This window comes from Plecotus auritus (genome assembly GCF_963455305.1).
Source record: "Plecotus auritus genome assembly, chromosome: 5".
Lineage (NCBI taxonomy): Eukaryota > Metazoa > Chordata > Mammalia > Chiroptera > Vespertilionidae > Plecotus > Plecotus auritus.
The window spans coordinates 65,846,431-65,863,782 of NC_137776.1; the positions used below are offsets into that span (position 1 = coordinate 65,846,431).

At 42.7% G+C, this 17,352-nt stretch overlaps 1 protein-coding gene across 1 annotated transcript in view; it reads right to left on the reverse strand.

The window, feature by feature from the left end:
• Positions 1-17,352, reverse strand: part of RIF1 (replication timing regulatory factor 1) — a 69,798-nt gene that overhangs the window by 44,625 nt on the left and 7,821 nt on the right. Inside the window, exons 7-9 of the mRNA XM_080670017.1 lie at positions 15,041-15,230; positions 12,862-12,954; positions 3,217-3,355 (exon numbers count right to left, since the gene is read on the reverse strand). Of these exons, the coding sequence (XP_080526143.1) occupies positions 3,217-3,355; positions 12,862-12,954; positions 15,041-15,230 (422 nt within the window). The remainder of the gene's footprint in view (positions 1-3,216; positions 3,356-12,861; positions 12,955-15,040; positions 15,231-17,352) is intronic.

A 17,352-nucleotide genomic window follows, 5' to 3' on the forward strand; every position in this document is an offset into this window, starting at 1 on the left:
TTACATATTAAAATTCAGCATAAAAATGAAATCCAATTCTTTAAGCAAAATATTTACATCGTAAGTCTATAGTGTGTATGACTGGGAATACATAAAAAGACAGTCTGCGCTAAAGTAACTTATCAAAAAGACTTAAAAAGGACTTTGAAGTAAGAAAATAAGTCAGACTACTGTGAGAACAAATCCCCTACTTATGAGGAGCTCCAAAATAAAAAAAAATACCCTGTAGCAGAGATTGCCAATTGCCATACAATAATCCATTTTCTTTTAGTTACAAGACCTGCATTCATTCATAACAGTGATGGCTGCCAAATTTTGACTTCTTTATCTAGTCTCCTGTTTAGCAATTCTACCCAATGATACTTAAGTGGGGATGAATGTGGATTTCTAGAATGCTCAATACAGATAGCCAGCTCAGCTGAGAAGTTCATTTCTGCTCTCTGCCTTCCCATTTTCCTATAGTCTGCAACTAAGGCATACTGAAGATGACAGAAAAGAAAGTCAAGCACCTGATTCGTTAACAACTGCCTAGACCAGGGGTGGGCAAACTTTTTGACTCTAGGGCCACAATGGGTTCTTAAACTGGACCGGAAGGCCGGAACAAAAGCATGGATGGTGTGTTTGTGTGAACTAATATAAATTCAAAGTAAAGGAGCGGAGGGGAGAGCAAGAGAACCGGATAGAACAGCCGGATCCGGCCCGCGGGCCGTAGTTTGCCCATGGCTGGCCTAGACCCATAATACAAATCATAGACTCTCTAGCTCTAGACTTACTTCATCTTCTTTAAACCCCTATTTTGTGCTGTAACATTCAACCATTTATAATTCCAGCAGATTTGGTCATGAACATTATCTCATGCTAATAGTTCATAAGCAACAAAAAAAGAAAGTGACATTTCTAATTAAAAATGTTGCCTGGAAATGCACTTTTACCAACATCTTATCTAATAAAAGAGTAATATGCAAATTGACCGTGCCTCCACTACATCCACAAGCCATGCCTACCAGCCAATCAGGAGTGAGTATGCAAATTAACCCAACTAAGATGACTGCGGCCACAGAGCGAGCAGGAGGCTTGGGTTTCCCCGGCAATGGAGGAAGCCAAGCTTTCCACCCGCTCTGACTGGCCCTGGACTCCACTCAAGGCTACAAAGGTTCAATTATAGAAGATAAAAAATCCCAGATACCAGGGACTCCGCTTGGGTTGCTGGGGGGCGTGGCCAGCCTGCAAACCTCCACAGGCCCCTTACCCAGGCTGCCCCACGCCCCAAGGGAACCCCCACCCTGATCTGGGACACCGTTCAGGGCAAACCAGCTCGCCCCCACCTGTGCACCAGGCCTCTATCCTAATAAAAGAATATGCAAATTGACCATCACTCCAACACACAAGATGGCCGCCCCCATGTGGTCAAAGATGGCTGCCCCCATGTGGACACAAGATGGCTGCCACAAGGGTGGGCACTTGTGGGCAACTGGGCCTGCAGGGAAGGGCAGTTGGGGGGGACCCGGGCCTGCAGGGGAGAGCAGTTGGGGGGGACCAGTCCTGCAGGGGAGGGCAGCTGAGGGCGACCAGGCCGGCAGCGGAGGGCAGTTTGGGGCAACCAGACCAGCTGGGGAGGGCAGTTGGGGCAACCAGGTTGGCAGGGGAGGGCAGTAAGGGGCAATCGGGCTGGCAAGGGAGCAGTTAGGCGTCTTATCAGACTGGCAGGGGAGTGGTTAGGGGGTGATCAGGCTGGCAGGCAGAAGCGGTTAGGGGTAATCAGGCAGGCAGGCAGGCGAGTGGTTTGGAGCCAGCAGTCCTGGATTGTGAGAGGGATGTCCGACTGCCCTCGCGGGTTCCCAGATTGGAGAGGGTGCAGGCTGGGCTGAGGGACACACACCCTCCGCCCCCGTGCACAAATTTCGTGCACCGGGCCTCTATAAAACACTTTAAAAGAGAAAGGAATTAATGGTCTTTGGTAGAAAAAATATATATAGGTTGAAATCCACATTACTTAGTAGATCTGGCAATTTACAGTATTTATTATACTGAATATTAATTACCCCGTAAGTGGGTACTAATACTGACCCACCTTTGGGCTAAACATTCTTTCTCATCTATATCTATATATCTATCTATATCTATCTATCTATCTATCTATCTATCTATCTATCTATCTATCTATCTATCTCAAACACCTTCTATCTATCTATCTATCTATCTATCTATCCATCCATCCATCCACCCACCCATACATCTATATCAAACACCTTCACTAGGATAATATGATGTTAAGTTTAAGGTAAATCAAAAGAAAACATATACTATATAATAAAAGCCTAATATGCAAAGCAACCAAACAGCGGAACAACCAGTCGGCAGGGGGTGGGGTAGGTGAGCGGGCGGCGCCAGACCAGCCAAGGTGGGTGCCAGCGGGCACATGGAGGGGACAGCAATCAGGAGGCAATCGGGGAGGGGCGGGGCCAGCTGCTCATAGGCTGGCGCTGTCCCCCGATTGCTCCCCACCCCCTGGTTGCCACCCGCAGAGGGAGGCTACCAGCTACCAGCAGCGGGGCTGGAGCTGCCCCCTGGTGGTCAGTACGCTCCCATAGGATGTCTGTCAGTCGGACATCCCCAAGGGCTCCTAGACTAGAGGGTGCAGGCTGAGCTGAGGGATCTGCCCGCCCCCACCCCGAGTGCACAAATTTTTGTGCACCAGGCATCTTAGTATATTAATATTAATCTACTATTAGGTACAGTTCTAAATGTCCTAAAAGATAAAAAGAAGTTCACCAGTTGCCCTTGCTGGTTTGGCTTGGTGGATAGAGTGTTGGCCTGCGGACTGGAGGGTCCCGGGTTTGATTCCGGTCAAGGGCACATGCCCAGGTTGCGGGCTCGATCCCCAGTTGGGGGCGTGTAGGAGGCAGCCAATCTATGATTCTCTCTCACCATTGATGTTTCTCTTTCTCCCTCTTCATTCCTCTCTGAAATCAATAAAAATATATATATTGTTTTAAAAATTCAGTGATATGTTTATTCCATAACAATCACAATTGTTTCCTATCATCTATTGTGACCGTTGATAAATTATGTAATCACTCCAAAATAGTAAAAATACTTAGTACCTCAGGTCTATTGTGACCATAAATAAGATAGGTGGTAATGTACTAAGAGTGCCACAAATGGTATTTGATACTTTTTGAACATAAATATTCAAAATTTTAAAATATTACTTACCTGGATTTAATGCAAAATTATCTATTAAACTCTTCCAAGCAATAAAAGCTATTTTTTTAATTATGGGTGCTCCACTACGAAATCCCAGTTCCTCCAGCTGTAATAGAGAATTAATGAAACTCCCACTTCGATGTAAGGTCTAAAAAAGAAAAATCATTAAAAAGTTATTGACTTGCTGAAACAATACATAAGGCACTAGTATGATTCACTAATCTAATTCATTCTGTTTCAGTTATATAAAAGTCTTAGGAATTAACATTTTTTTTTTTAATATATATATTTTATTGATTTTTTACAGAGAGGAAGGGAGAGGGATAGAAAGCTAGAAACATTGATGAGAGAGAAACATCAATCAGCTGCCTCCTGCATAGCCCCTACTGGGGATGTACCCGCAACCAAGGTACATGCCCTTGACTGGAATCGAACCTGGGACCCTTGAGTCCGCAGGCCAACGCTCTATCCACTGAGCCAAACCAGTCAGGGCAACATTTTTTAAAGTACCAAATTCTGTATGCACATTCAAATTTCAAGATCACAAAATATAAAACTTCATGAAGCAGATAATATATAATACAAAACATTTCTAAAACATTACAGAAAATTAGGAAGGTCAGATAAAAACCAAATTTTAATAACATAATACCAAAAAGTGAGTACATGAAAAAAATATAATGTATATTAAAGAATAAATAAGAAATGTTAAACCCTGAAACTAATAAAACACCTTTTCAAATACAGTAAATAAAACAGGTATGAAAAATGGTTAAGGGAAAAATGGGTAAATGACAAATAAGCATGCACCCTAAAAAAATACATAAAAAGGTAAAATATCTATATATATAAAGGCCTAAGCGACCATCTGACTGTTAGCTGACCACCAGGGGTCTGACGCTAAACACAGGAGCTGCTGAGCAACAGCAACTTTGTAAAGTGCTCTCTCACATTCTGTGACCCCTCAGGGAATGTCAGACTGCCAGTTTCGGTCTGATCCCCACAGGCCAGGCTGAGGGGACCCCACCTGACCGAAGGGACCCCACTCACTCCACAGACACACTTTGAGTCCCAGTGCCACCCCAGGTGTGGCCGGCCAGGGAGGGACTGGGGGAGGTTGGCTCCAAGGCGTGTCTGGCCCATCTCACCCAGTCCCACCCTGCCGGCCACCTTCTAATTAATTTCCTTTCAATGTGCACGAATCTGTGCACTGGGTCTCTAGTTAATTCATAAGTGGCTATAAACCACATATAACCTAAACAGAATATAATAACAGAAAAAAACTGGCTTAGAAAAATCACAAGCAATTCACAAAAAAGCTCCTAGAACTAATGAAATTGATTCAACAAGGTCTCAGAGTACAAGATCAACCCCTGAAAATCAGTCTCAATAATCTGAAGAGGAAGCTAGGAAAGCAATTCCATTTATAATAGCACTTAAAAGATTAAATACTTATCAGGAATAAATCTAATCAAGAAAGCCAGAGTATATACACTAAAAGCTACAAAAGATTGCAGAAATTTAGAGACTTAAATAAGTAGAAAACCATTCCACATTCATAGGTAGAAAGATTTCCTATCATTAAAATATCAATACTACCCAAAGCAATCTACAGATTCAACTCAATCTCTATCAAAATTCCAACAGCCTTTTTCACAGAAAAAACAAAAAAACAATCCTCAAATTCAATATGGAATTGCAAAGAGCCTCAAATAGTCAATTCTGAAAAATAAAGCTGGAGGACTCACACTTCCAAGACTTCTAAACTTATTACAAAACTATAGTAATTAATACTTATGATAGTGACATAAGAATATACATAGAATAAAATAGAAACCCCCAAATAAGTCCTTCCATATACTGTCAATTGTTGTTTTATAAATGTGCCTAGAGACTTTTCAATAAGGACAGTCCAACAAATGGTGCTGGGAAAAATAAAATATCCACATGCAAAATTAAAGCTGGACCCTTGCCTTATATACAAAAATAAATTGAAAATGGATCAAAGATCAAAATTTATAACCTAAAAGTACAAAGATCCAAGAAGAAAACAGAGAAAAAGATTAATGCACTGGATTTGGCAACAACTGAATGGATGACACCAAAAGCGCACACACACACAAAAAGGAAAAAGTTTTCTATTTACCTAATTTATATGCACTTTATCAAATTTAAGTTTATGCATCAAAGAATGCTATCAAGAAAGCAAAGCCCTAGCTGGTTTGGCTCGGTGGATAGAGCATCGGCCTGCGGACCAAAGGGTCCCAGGTTCAATTCCGGTCAAGAGCACGTACCTTTGTTATACAGGCTCCTCCCTGGCTCAGGCCCTGGTTGGGGTGCATGCAGGAGGCAACCAATCGATGTGTTTCTCTCACATCAATGTTTCTGTCTTTCCCTCTCTTCCACTCTCTAAAATATTAATGGAAAAATATCCTTGGGCGAGAATTTAAAAAAAAAAAAAAAAAGAAGAATAAAGCAAATTTTGCCAACAAAATGGGAAACAATATTTGCAAATCATGTCTGACAATGAATTAATATCCAGAATAAAGAACTACAACTCAACAAAAACAAACCACCCAATTTAAAAATGCACAAAGCTCAGGATATAAAGGACAGCATAGGAAATATAGACAATGATATGCTAATAACTATGTATGATGCCAGGGGGTACTTGAAATATTGAAGGGGGCGGTATCACTTTGTAAAGTGTATGGTTGTCTAAACTCTATGATGCATACCTGAAACTAATACAAAATAATATGGAATGTAAACTATAATAAAAAAGTAAAAACTTTAAAATGAGTACTACACTTTCAGAGCAAAACCTAGGAAATAAATTAAAAACTTAAACATTTTACTGTCCTGTAAGTTGTATGGAATTAGCTCCTGGATCTCAGATCCAAAAAACTTAGGGCTCCTTTACCAAGCAGTTGGACAGCCATCACTATGCCACAAAACAAATATACTGAGTTACCATCATAAATACTATAGATCAGGGGTCCTCAAACTACGGCCCACGGGCCACATGCGGCCAGCCGAGGACATTTATCCGGCCCGCGGGGTGCCGCTGCCTGTCCTGCTTAGCAGCCGACTCGTCCCGGGCCCACAGTGCGCATAGGAATTTGTTCATAGTTTTTTTTTTAAACTATAGCCCGGCCCTCCAACGGTCTGAGGGACAGTGAACTGGCCCCCTGTTTAAAAAGTTTGAGGACCCCTGCATAGTACTGGGATTACCATGAGAAAAAGAGAAAGAAGGAAAATTGAGGTGCTCATAAATGCTCAAAGAAGTCAGACATGACTGGTCAGAAGGCCAAGCTCTACTACAAATAGGGCCATGTTAAGAAAAAAGAGACCAGCTGGATTCCAAAGTGGAGGCAGAGTAAGTGGAAGCTACACTGACAATCTCCCAGGACCAAACTGTAAACATGTGGGGAAGCGCAGGACTTGGTTGGAAAGTCTGTAAGAAGGATTCTCACAGACTTTCCACTTGTCCCGGGCCCACAGTGCGCATAGGAATTTGTTCATAGTTTTTTTTTTTTTTAATTATAGTCTGGCCCTCCAACGGTCTGAGGGACAGTGAACTGGCCCCCTGTTTAAAAAGTTTGAGGACCCCTGAACTAGATCCTCAGTATGGGATCCTGTGTCAGGCAAGCCATGTTAGGAGAGCTTTTGGCTTGCCCAGTTATACAAGATCAGCAAGGTAATAGAGTTTATGAGCCGCTCTCCTTTAATACCTTTGAAGAAATAAGGAAAATGGGGCTAACAGTCCATTTACAAAAGGACTCCTTAATGTCTTATCTGAAAATTATTATATGACCCTTGGGACTGGCAGATTTTAACCAAAACAACTCTGGACACCAGTCAATATTTATTATGGAGAGCAGAATACAATGAGATCTGTGATCAGGATGTTCCTGGGTGTTCACTGTTCACCCCACCAGGGAGCCCTGCTTCCCCACATAAATAAATAAAATACAGAAAAACCACCCTGAATAATCAACTGAAGACCAGCTGGAGAGAACACTGATAACCAATGATGGAAAGTGGAGACTGCATAAACTGATAGGAAGTGCAGAGGCACAAAAGGGCTAGCCAGGCTCCCACAGACAGCAGCTGAAGTTCTGGAGACATATCTCAGCTGTAAGGGTTCCCACTGAGTAGTCTGGGGTCAAAACCCCAAGCTGGGCTCCCCAGCCCAGAGCACCAGAAGTGAAAAAGATGCCCACATAACATCTGGCTGTGAAAAGCACCAGGGTTGCTATCTGCCAGTGAGAGATATCTAGAAATGCAGGCACCCTCTTAAATGGCCAATGCACAAAATTTTGTGTGCAGCCACTACCTTGGGCTCTGGCAGAGGAAGGGCAGAGTGAACTGGAGCTGTCTGAGAAGAATCCAAGGTTGGGGGCTCTGGGTTGGAGTTTGGAGGGCAGCCACCCCAGTTTCCTGTGCTGAGTCAATCTCTCATGCTGGGGAGGACATCTTTCTCCACCAGACCTTTGCTTTCCAGGCGCTTTTTGCCTGAGGCTAATCAAGATTGTCAATTGGACCACAGGCAGAGGCAGCTCTCTGGAGGCTTTGAATCTTTGCCTGACCTCCTTCTGGGCCTGGGGCTAGGAAAAGCAGACCCTAGTGCACCTTGGTCCTTTCCTAAGGCACTCAGCCCCAGCAGAGGAAGCCAAGCTGTGAATTGCGCATAGCTAAAAACAGGGTATGCAGGGCCAGTCACAAACAGCTCTGACATTGTCCTGCACTAGAGTATGGGAGTCGTAGCAGATCTACCTAATACATACACTCAAACCCAAACAGGCAGCCAAAATGGGGAGACAAAAAAAAAGCCCCAAATAGAAGAACAAGAGAATTCTCTGTAAGAGTTAAACAAAATGGAGATAAGACATTTATCAGATATAGAGTTCAGAATAATGATGGCAAAGATGCTCAACAGCATGAGTAAAGATAAGAGTAACTATGGAAAAAAAAGACCAGTAAGAAATAATGACATAGCACTAATAAAGAACACATTGGAAGGAATGCACAGCAGTTTAGGGGAAGCTGAGAATCATACCAGTGAATTTGAAGACAGGGTGGGGGGGGGGGGGGGAAATCAACCAGAGAACCAAAAAGAAAAAAAAAAAACAAAGAACAGGAGGAGCCCTAACCAGTTTGACTCAGTGGATAGAGCTTCGGCCTGCAGACGGAAGGGTCCCAGGTTCGATTCCAGTCAAGGGCATGTACCTTGGTCGCGGGCACATCCCCAGTAGGGGGTGTGCAGCAGGCAGCTGATCGACGTTTCTCTCTCATGGATGTTTCTAACTCTCTATCCCTCTCCCTTCCTCTCTGTAAAAAAATCAATAAAATATATTTAAAAAAACAAAAAAAACAGGAGGAAAGCTTAAGGAAGCTGTGTGACATAACAATACTTGCATAACAGCAGTACCAGAAGAGGAAGAAAGTGAGCAAGGGACAGAGAACGTGTTTGAAGAAATAATGGCAGAAAACTGTAACCTGGTAAAGGAAAGTCATACAAGTTCAGGAGGCACAAAGAGTCCCAAGCTAGAAGAACCCAAACAAGCCCACGCCCAGACACATCATAATTAAAATGCCAAAAATAATCATTTAATATGTTTTTATTGATTTTTTTTTTTTAGAGAGGAAGGGAAAGGGGGAGAGAAATAGAAACATCGATCGGCTGTCTCCTGCCTCCACTACTGGGGACTAAGCTCCACAACCTAGGAATGTGTCCTGACCAGAAATCGTACCAGCAACTTCTTGGTGCATGGGATGACACTCAACCAATCAACTAAGCAACACTGGCCAGGCCAAAGAGAAAATCTTGGGGTTTTTTTGTTTTGTTTTTTTTTTTTAAATATATTTTATTGATATTTTAAAGAGAGGAAGGGAGAGGGATAAAGAGTTAGAAACATCGATGAGAGAGAAACATCGATCAGCTGCCTCCTGCACACCTCCTACTGGGGATGTGCCCGCAACCAAGGTACGTGCCCTTGACCGGAATCGAACCTGGGACCTTTCAGTCCACAGGCTGACGCTCTATCCACTGAGCCAAATCGGTTTCGGCCAAAGAGAAAACCTTAAAGGTTGCGAGAGAAAAGCAATTTATTACAAAGGAGCTCCCATAAGGCCAACACCTGATTTCTCATCAGAAACTCTACAAGCCAGAAGGGAATGGCATGAAGTACTCAAGGTAAGAAAAAGCAAGGATCTGAAACCAAGATTACTATTATCTAGCAAGACTATCATTCAAAATAGACGGTGAAATAAAGAGCTTCCCCAGCAAAAAAAGGCTAGAAGAGTTTATCACCACCAAACTAACACTGCAAGAAATGCTAAAAGGACTGCTGTGATGAGAAGAAGAAATAGAGAGAGCACTGTCCCATGAACCAAGAGGTCACCAGTTAGATTCCCAGTCAGGACACATGCCCGAAAAAAACAAAAACAGAAATTGCAGCTGATTCCTCTTCTGGGCTTGAAAACTTAAAAAAAAAGAGAGAGAGAAAAGGAAACGAATATTAAGATGCATAAAAAGAGAAACACCAAACAAAAGAATGATGAAGACTCCACAGGAAACAGTAACTGCCATTCTGCTGGTTACAAATCCCAAGGTTATCTTGAATATTCTCAAATAAAAACAGAGAAAGAAGGAAGACCCTCTGCCCAAAGTTCATACTCACGGATAAACAGAAACATTAAGTTATTTGAACAGAAATAGAAAGGAAAATGCATGAAAGAAGTTGATTATTTAATTATGCTGTTGAAAATGGCTTTATCTAAAATCACCTAAATACTGTAGGAAAAATTCCTTAAGTAATTGGATTTATATTTCAATAAGGACCATGTCATTCATAACTGAAAGTCAACTTTTGTTTGTCAATACACAGAGTACTGAAAATCCCTCATCCCCACTATATACAACTTAAGGTATTACAACCAATACCATAATTGAGGTGAATACGGACAAGTTGGGCCTGTAACATTAGCAAGATTATTTGGGGCAAATATACCTAGATTACTAACTATCCTGAAAAGGATGGATGGCTGCATAAAGGCAGTCTTATTGGCTTGACAGCTGTTTCACACAATAAATTCCTTATAATTATTAAAGACTACAAACCAGCCAGGAAAACCAATATTACTGTGTGTCTGAATACTACCCAATAGTCTTACATGTCCACAATCATCAAAAGGACTATTTATCATATTGTAAAAAACATTAAAATGGACCACTTTTACGAAAAACAAAAAATTTCTGGAATTGCTATATCAAAAAGTGGGAAAATAATAAGTTCTGACAAGGATGTAGAGAAATTTGAACCCTCGAGCATTACTGGTAGGAATGTACAATGGTGCAGCCACTGTAGAGTTTGGAGGTTACTCTTAAAGTTAAACACAGAACTACCACATGAATTCCACTTTTATCCAAAATAACTGAAAGCAGAGAATCCAACAGTTATCTGTACACCAACATTCACAATCACCCAAAGGTGTAAGAAAACAAACCAATATTCATCAACAAATGAATAAACAAAATGAAGTATATACACACAAAATATTATTCAGCTTTAAGAAGTAATGGAATTTTAATATGCGGTAAAATATGGCTTGACCTTGAAAAAATTTTCTGTGAAATAATACACAGGAGGGCAAATAGCGTATACTGCACATATTGAGTGCAAATCCATAGAGACACAACGTAGAAGGTACCAGGGGCTGGAAGGAAAGGATCAGACAGAACAATTGCTTAACATTTAGAGAGTCTGTTGGGGATACCAAATAAGTTTTGGGTATAAATAGTGGTGATTTTTCACACAAACTGAATGTATTTAACGCCACTAAACTGTACACTCAGGATGATTACAGTATTACAGTATTACATTTATTTACCACAATAAAGAAAAAACACACCCCCTCATTTCAAGAATACCTGGCTTACAGAAAGAACATGTCAATTCTCATTATTCACCATAGTTATGTTTTATTAAGTCACCTTGAACACTGAGACATCACTCCTAATAAAAATGCAGAGTTAAGTTCCTGCAAGCTTCTGGTCAGATTACATCAACCAATCAATACACAACCTTGTTTTAGGATTATTTTTTTAAAGACACCTGACTTATACAGTCATGCACTGCTTAACAATAGGGATACATTCTGAGAATTACATCAGACAATTGTTGTGCGGACATTATAGAGTGTACTTACACAAGCCTAGATGGTATAGCCTACTACACACCAGTCAATTTCTTGGCTGCATACCTGTACATTATGCTAATGCACAAAACATGAGATTAAATCAAGCACAAGAGAAAATGATGCAATCAAGAGATGACATAAGACCAGGATGTATAAGGCTGCTGCCAGGGTAACATGGCATACTATCCCATAGGAAAGTTTTTGTTAATAAGCAGAAAGAGTACACTAAAATAGTGATAAATAGGACAATAAATATACTAACCAGTAACAGACATTTATTCATTATCGAATACTATGTACTGTACAAAATTGTATATGATATACTTTTACACAACTGGCAACACAGGTTTGACACCAGCAACACCACAAACACATGATATCACTAGGCCAGTGGTCGGCAAATTGCGGCTCGCGAGCCACATGCGGCTCTTTGGCCCCTTGAGTGTGGCTCTTCCACAAAATACCACAGCCTGGGCGAGTCTATTTTGAAGAAGTGGCGTTAGAAGAAGTTTAAGTTTAAAAAATTTGGCTCTCAAAAGAAATTTCAATCGTTGTACTGTTGATATTTGGCTCTGGTGACTAATGAGTTTGCCGACCACTGCACTAGGCAATAGGAATTCTCAGTTCAATTATCATCTTATGAAACCAGCATAGTATATGCAGTCTGTTGTTGATCTAATCATCGTTAGGCAGTGCGTAACTGTGTATCACTAACTTCACTAACATTGAACTCCTAGCCTAAAGTATTATAATTCAGGTCTGAACAAACCTTTATCTAATATCCATATTACCTTCATAGGACACATCAGTCTTTCTGTATTTAGGAATCATAGACAGCATTTCAACACTATGCTTGGGGGCCATTAAACGATGTGATTGTCAAGAAAAAGCACAAAATGTGAAAAATATGGCACTAAATGGATCATGAAAAGGACATTTGTTTAGAGAATATAGAGAATTCAAATGAAATGGCAGAGCATAACCTTATTCATGGTCAGCTGGGAACAAATGTACTGGGGAACTCAAATTTTTTTGCCACCCTGCATGTCTGTTATACACACTGGTAATACATTTAGAAAATTATACAGAACAAGTACCGATGTTAGCTTTACAAATAAATTTTAGTGAGCAGATAAATGTGCATGTATGTTATGATGAATAATGTAGATTGACTATGCTATGTAAATAAAGTTAAGAAATGAAAGGGTCTAGCACAGGGGTGGGCAAACTTTTTGACTCGAGGGCCACAATGGGTTCTTAAACTGGACCGGAGGGCCGGAACAAAAGCATGGATGGAGTGTTTGTGTGAACTAATATAAATTCAAAGTAAAGGAGTGGAAGAGAGAGCAAGAGAACCGGATAGAACAGCCGGATCCGGCCTGCGGGCCGTAGTTTGCCCACAGCTGGTCTAGCATGTAAAACTGAACTATTCTTTAGATGTGGACTTACCTTTCCAAGAAGTCTGACAAACAAAGGCCATAATTTTAAAACATATGTCTCATTTTTACTCATAAATAGCTTCTGGAGTTCTGAAAGTAATTTCTGCAAACAAAAGCAAAGATATTTACCAAAAGGACTCTTAGAAAGGAAAAAATATGCAGTATCAAATTGGCTGATTACCTTAGCCCAGTGGTCGGCAAACTCATTAGTCAACAGAGCCAAATATCAACAGTACAACGATTGAAATTTCTTTTGAGAGCCGAAAACCGACTTCTGCGCATGGGCCATGAAGTTTCAATCGCACTGTACGTGTGCGCCCGCACATGGTATTTTGTGGAAGAGCCACACTCAAGGGGCCAAAGAGCCGCATGTGGTTCGTGAGCTGCAGTTTGCCAACCACTGCCTTAGCCAAGTAACTTTAACCAATGTTTTATAAGGATAACTTTCTTACATATACCAAAGCTGAGTTTTACAATAATCTAGAGGCCCAGTGCACGAAAGTCATGCACAGGGGGCGGGGGGGTCGTCCCCTCAGCTCAGCCTACACCCTCACCAATCCAGGACCCCTCAGGGGATGTCCGACTGCCGGTTTAGGATCGGGCCTAAACCGGCAGTCAGACATCCCTCTCACAATATGGGACCGCTGGCTCCTAACTGCTCACCTGCCTGCTGGCCTGGTTGCCCCTCCCTGCCGGCCTGGTTGCCCCCAACTGCCCCCCCTGCTGGCCTGGTGGCCACTAACTGCCCCCCCCCCCCCCCGCCGGCCTGGTCGCCCCTCACTGCCCCTCCCCCACATTGGCCTGGTTGCCCCCAACTGCCTCCCCCCCACCACCGGCCTAGTCGCCACCAACTGCCCTCCCTGCCAGCCTGGTCACCCCACGCAGCCTGCTGTTCAGTCATTTGGTCGTCCCTCACTAACGCCCCTGCTGGCCTGGTCACCCCACATAGCCTGCTGTTCGGTCGTCCGTCCGGTTGTTAACTTCTCACTCTGATAACTTTAAAAATACATTAATAGCTTCATGGATAAGACTGAGAAAACTAGTTCAAATTTATGAATAATTTTACATATGCTCTTAAAAATTAATAAACTTACAATAAAAAACTTGCAAAAACAAGGGAGATACTTCATTAGACTCCAACTATTACTATGAAGTAACTTTAAAATGAACAGACAAAACCCCAAGATTTAGAATCTGGAAGCTTCCCTCACTGTCTGGATTACTGCAGTATGCCCTAACTAGATTCCCTGCTCCTACTCAATCCCCTTTAGAGTCTATTCTCAACATAGGCAGAGCGATCCCTTTAAAACCCAAGTCAGTACCCCTCCTAGACTCAAAACCTTCAAATATGATTTTCAGTAGAACCAACTCTTACAATGACCCCCAATGTGATTTGGCTCTCTGTTTCTCTAAAATCATCTCCTACTCCTCACCTTCATGAATTTCACTTTTATACTGCTCAGTGTTCACTGAACACAACCATGAGAGCAGGGCCTTTTGCTCTCATGGTTCCCCCGAAGAGCTATCCCCTATATCATCTTCAAATCACTGTTCAAATACCCATTCTTTTTTCTTCCCTGATCACTTCACCCTTCCTCACCAAAGACACTCTCCCGATCTAATTCCTGCTGTTCTTCATAATGTTCTTCACTAAATCTACTCTATACTTTATTATCTCTACCACTAGAAAATAAGCTCCACAATTCCTTTTGTTCACTGATATACTCAGTGTCTAAAACAATACCCAGAATATAATAGGTGTTCAATAAGTATTTGTTACATGAACAAAGGTTGAAAAACCTAAAGCCTGGGGCAAATAAAAACTTTAGGAAATTACACAGCTGATGCATTTATGCGCATTAAATTTATATTCACTGGGATTATGCTACAACCACCCAAATAGCACTGAATTAGTTAATACTTTCCCTTTTCCAAAAATGCAATCCCTTTCAATCAATATTCACTAGGGATTGTATAAAATGCCTGGATCATAGCAACACTGAATAAACAGCTCCCTTCCTTACTGCAGTGCAGGAGCAGTATGCCTACACTAACTTAAACAATTCATTGTTTTAATTCAAAGAGGAATTTTCTAGATCACAGTACAATTATACCAATATGAGCCCTAAGCATGGTGAAGAACCTTACAAAGCAGTATTCAAAAAATCCTTATAAAAAGTAATACTTACGGTAGTCATAAGCTGCTCTGTTATAGACGCTATTTCTTGTTGTTTCTGAAGCAACAATGGCATTCCCATCTCTAGAGCAGTCGCTCCCCGCAAATGTACCTTTTGGGCCGAATGAACAACTAAAGGTATGACCAGTTTTGCCCACCTAATTGACTCTTCTCCCATTTGAATTGGAGCTTGTTCAATTAGCCTGTAAGAAAGAAATCAATGAATAGATTAGTTTGACCTCACCTTTTACGTCTAAACTACCAGGAAAATAAGCAGCACACACAGAAATATGCATGGTATGGAACATTTGTTTTAGAATATGTACATATATTCACACACACAAGATTAATTTTTCTGGCTAATTTTTCTACTTCTGTATTATTCTTATACATTTTTAAAATAAAAAGATATTTTGTCTTTAAAGTTTTTTTTAAATACTAATTATCTATATAATAAAAGGGTAATATGCAAATTTATCACAATGCCCTCACAGTAACAACCGAAGAACAGGCTGCATGGGGCGACCAGGCTAGCAGGGGGGTTAGCAAGGGACGACCAAATGACTGAGCAGGCTGCGTGGGGTGACCAAGCTGGCAAGGGGGGCAGTAAGGGGCGACCATGCCAGCAGCGGGGATCGGTTGGGGGCAATCAGGCAGGCAGGCAGGTAAGCAGTTAGGAGCCAGCGGTCCCGGATTGTGAGAGGGATCCCAGAGTGGAGAGGGTCCAGGCTGGGCTGAGGGGACCCCCCCCCCGTGCACAAATTTCGTGCACTGGGCCTCTAGTCTATACTAATAAAAGGATAATATGCAAATTGGTCACGACGCCCTCACAGTAACAATGGACAGCAGGCTGCATGGAGCAACCAGGCCGGCAGGTGGGGGGGGGTCAGTGAGGGGTGACCATGCCAGCAGGGGGGGGGGGGGGCGGTTGGAGGCGATCAGGCAGGCAGGCAGGTGAGCAGTTAGGAGCCAGCGGTCCCGGATTGTGAGAGGGATGTCCAACTGACAGTTTCGGTCCGATCCCTGGGACCCTCTCCCTGGGATCGAGCCGAAACCAGCAGTCGGACATCCCCCGAGGGGTCCCAGAGTGGAGAGGGTCCAGGCTGGGCTGAGGGGACCCCACCCCCCCATGCACAAATTTCGGTGCACTGGGCCTCTAGTCTATACTAATAAAAGGATAACATGCAAATTGGTCACGACGCCCTCATAGTAACAACAGAACAGCAGGCTGCATGGGGTGATCAGGCCGGCAGGGTAGGGTTAGCAAGGGACAACCAAATGACTGACCAGCAGGCTGCATGGGGCAACCAGGCCGGCAGGGGGGTTAGCGAGGGATGACCAAATGACTGACCAGCTGGCTGCATGGGGCGACCAGGCCGGTAGGGGAGGCAGTGAGGGGCAACCAGGCTAGCAGAGGGGGGCAGTGAAGGGCAACCAGGCCAGCAGGGGGGCAGTTGGGGGAGACCAGGCCGGCGGGGGGGGGGGGAGAATTTGGGGGTGACCTTGCCGGTGGGGGGGCAGAGGGGAGTTGGGGGCAACCAGGCCGGTGGGGGGGGGCAGTTAGGGGCTATCAGGCTGGCAGGGGAGGCAGTTAGGGGTGATCAGCCAGGCAGGCAGGTGAGCAATTAGGAGCCAGAGGTCCTGGGTTGTGAGAGGGATCCTGGATTGGAGAGGGGTTCCAGGCTGGGCCGAGGGCCCCGCCCACCCCGTGCATGAATTTCGTGCACCGGGCCTCTAGTTCTTATATATAATTAAATTCAGTGTTCTTATGGGACAGCCAGAGAACTGTGATATAATGTGAGCATCAATGAGGACATCAGAACATTTAATTAGAGCAAATAGCTCAACTACTAAAGAAAGCTTTGAAACAAAGGTAAGACAAAGCATATCAACAAAGAGCAGGATCAGAAGGAAGAAAGTGGGGATTTTCTTGTTCTGCCATCTCTTACTAAGCACTGTTACTTACATCCTAACTAACTACCCACTATAACTCACTTAGGAGTCTACTTTTTTTTAAAACTCTTGCAAAAGCTTTAACAGAAATAATTTTTTTAAAATATATTTTTATTGATTCCAGAAAGGAAGGAAGAGGGAGAGGGAAATAGAAGCATCAATGATGAGAGAATTATTTCTCAGCTGCCTCCTGCACACTACCCACTGGGGATTGAGCCTGCAACCTGTGCATGTGCCCTGACTGGGAATTGAACATTAACTTCCTGGTTCATAGGTCGATGCTCAACCATTAAGCCACGCCTGCTAGGCCAGAAACACATTTTTCAATGTGTTTACATTTACTATAAATTCATCATCTCTTCCTTTTTTAAA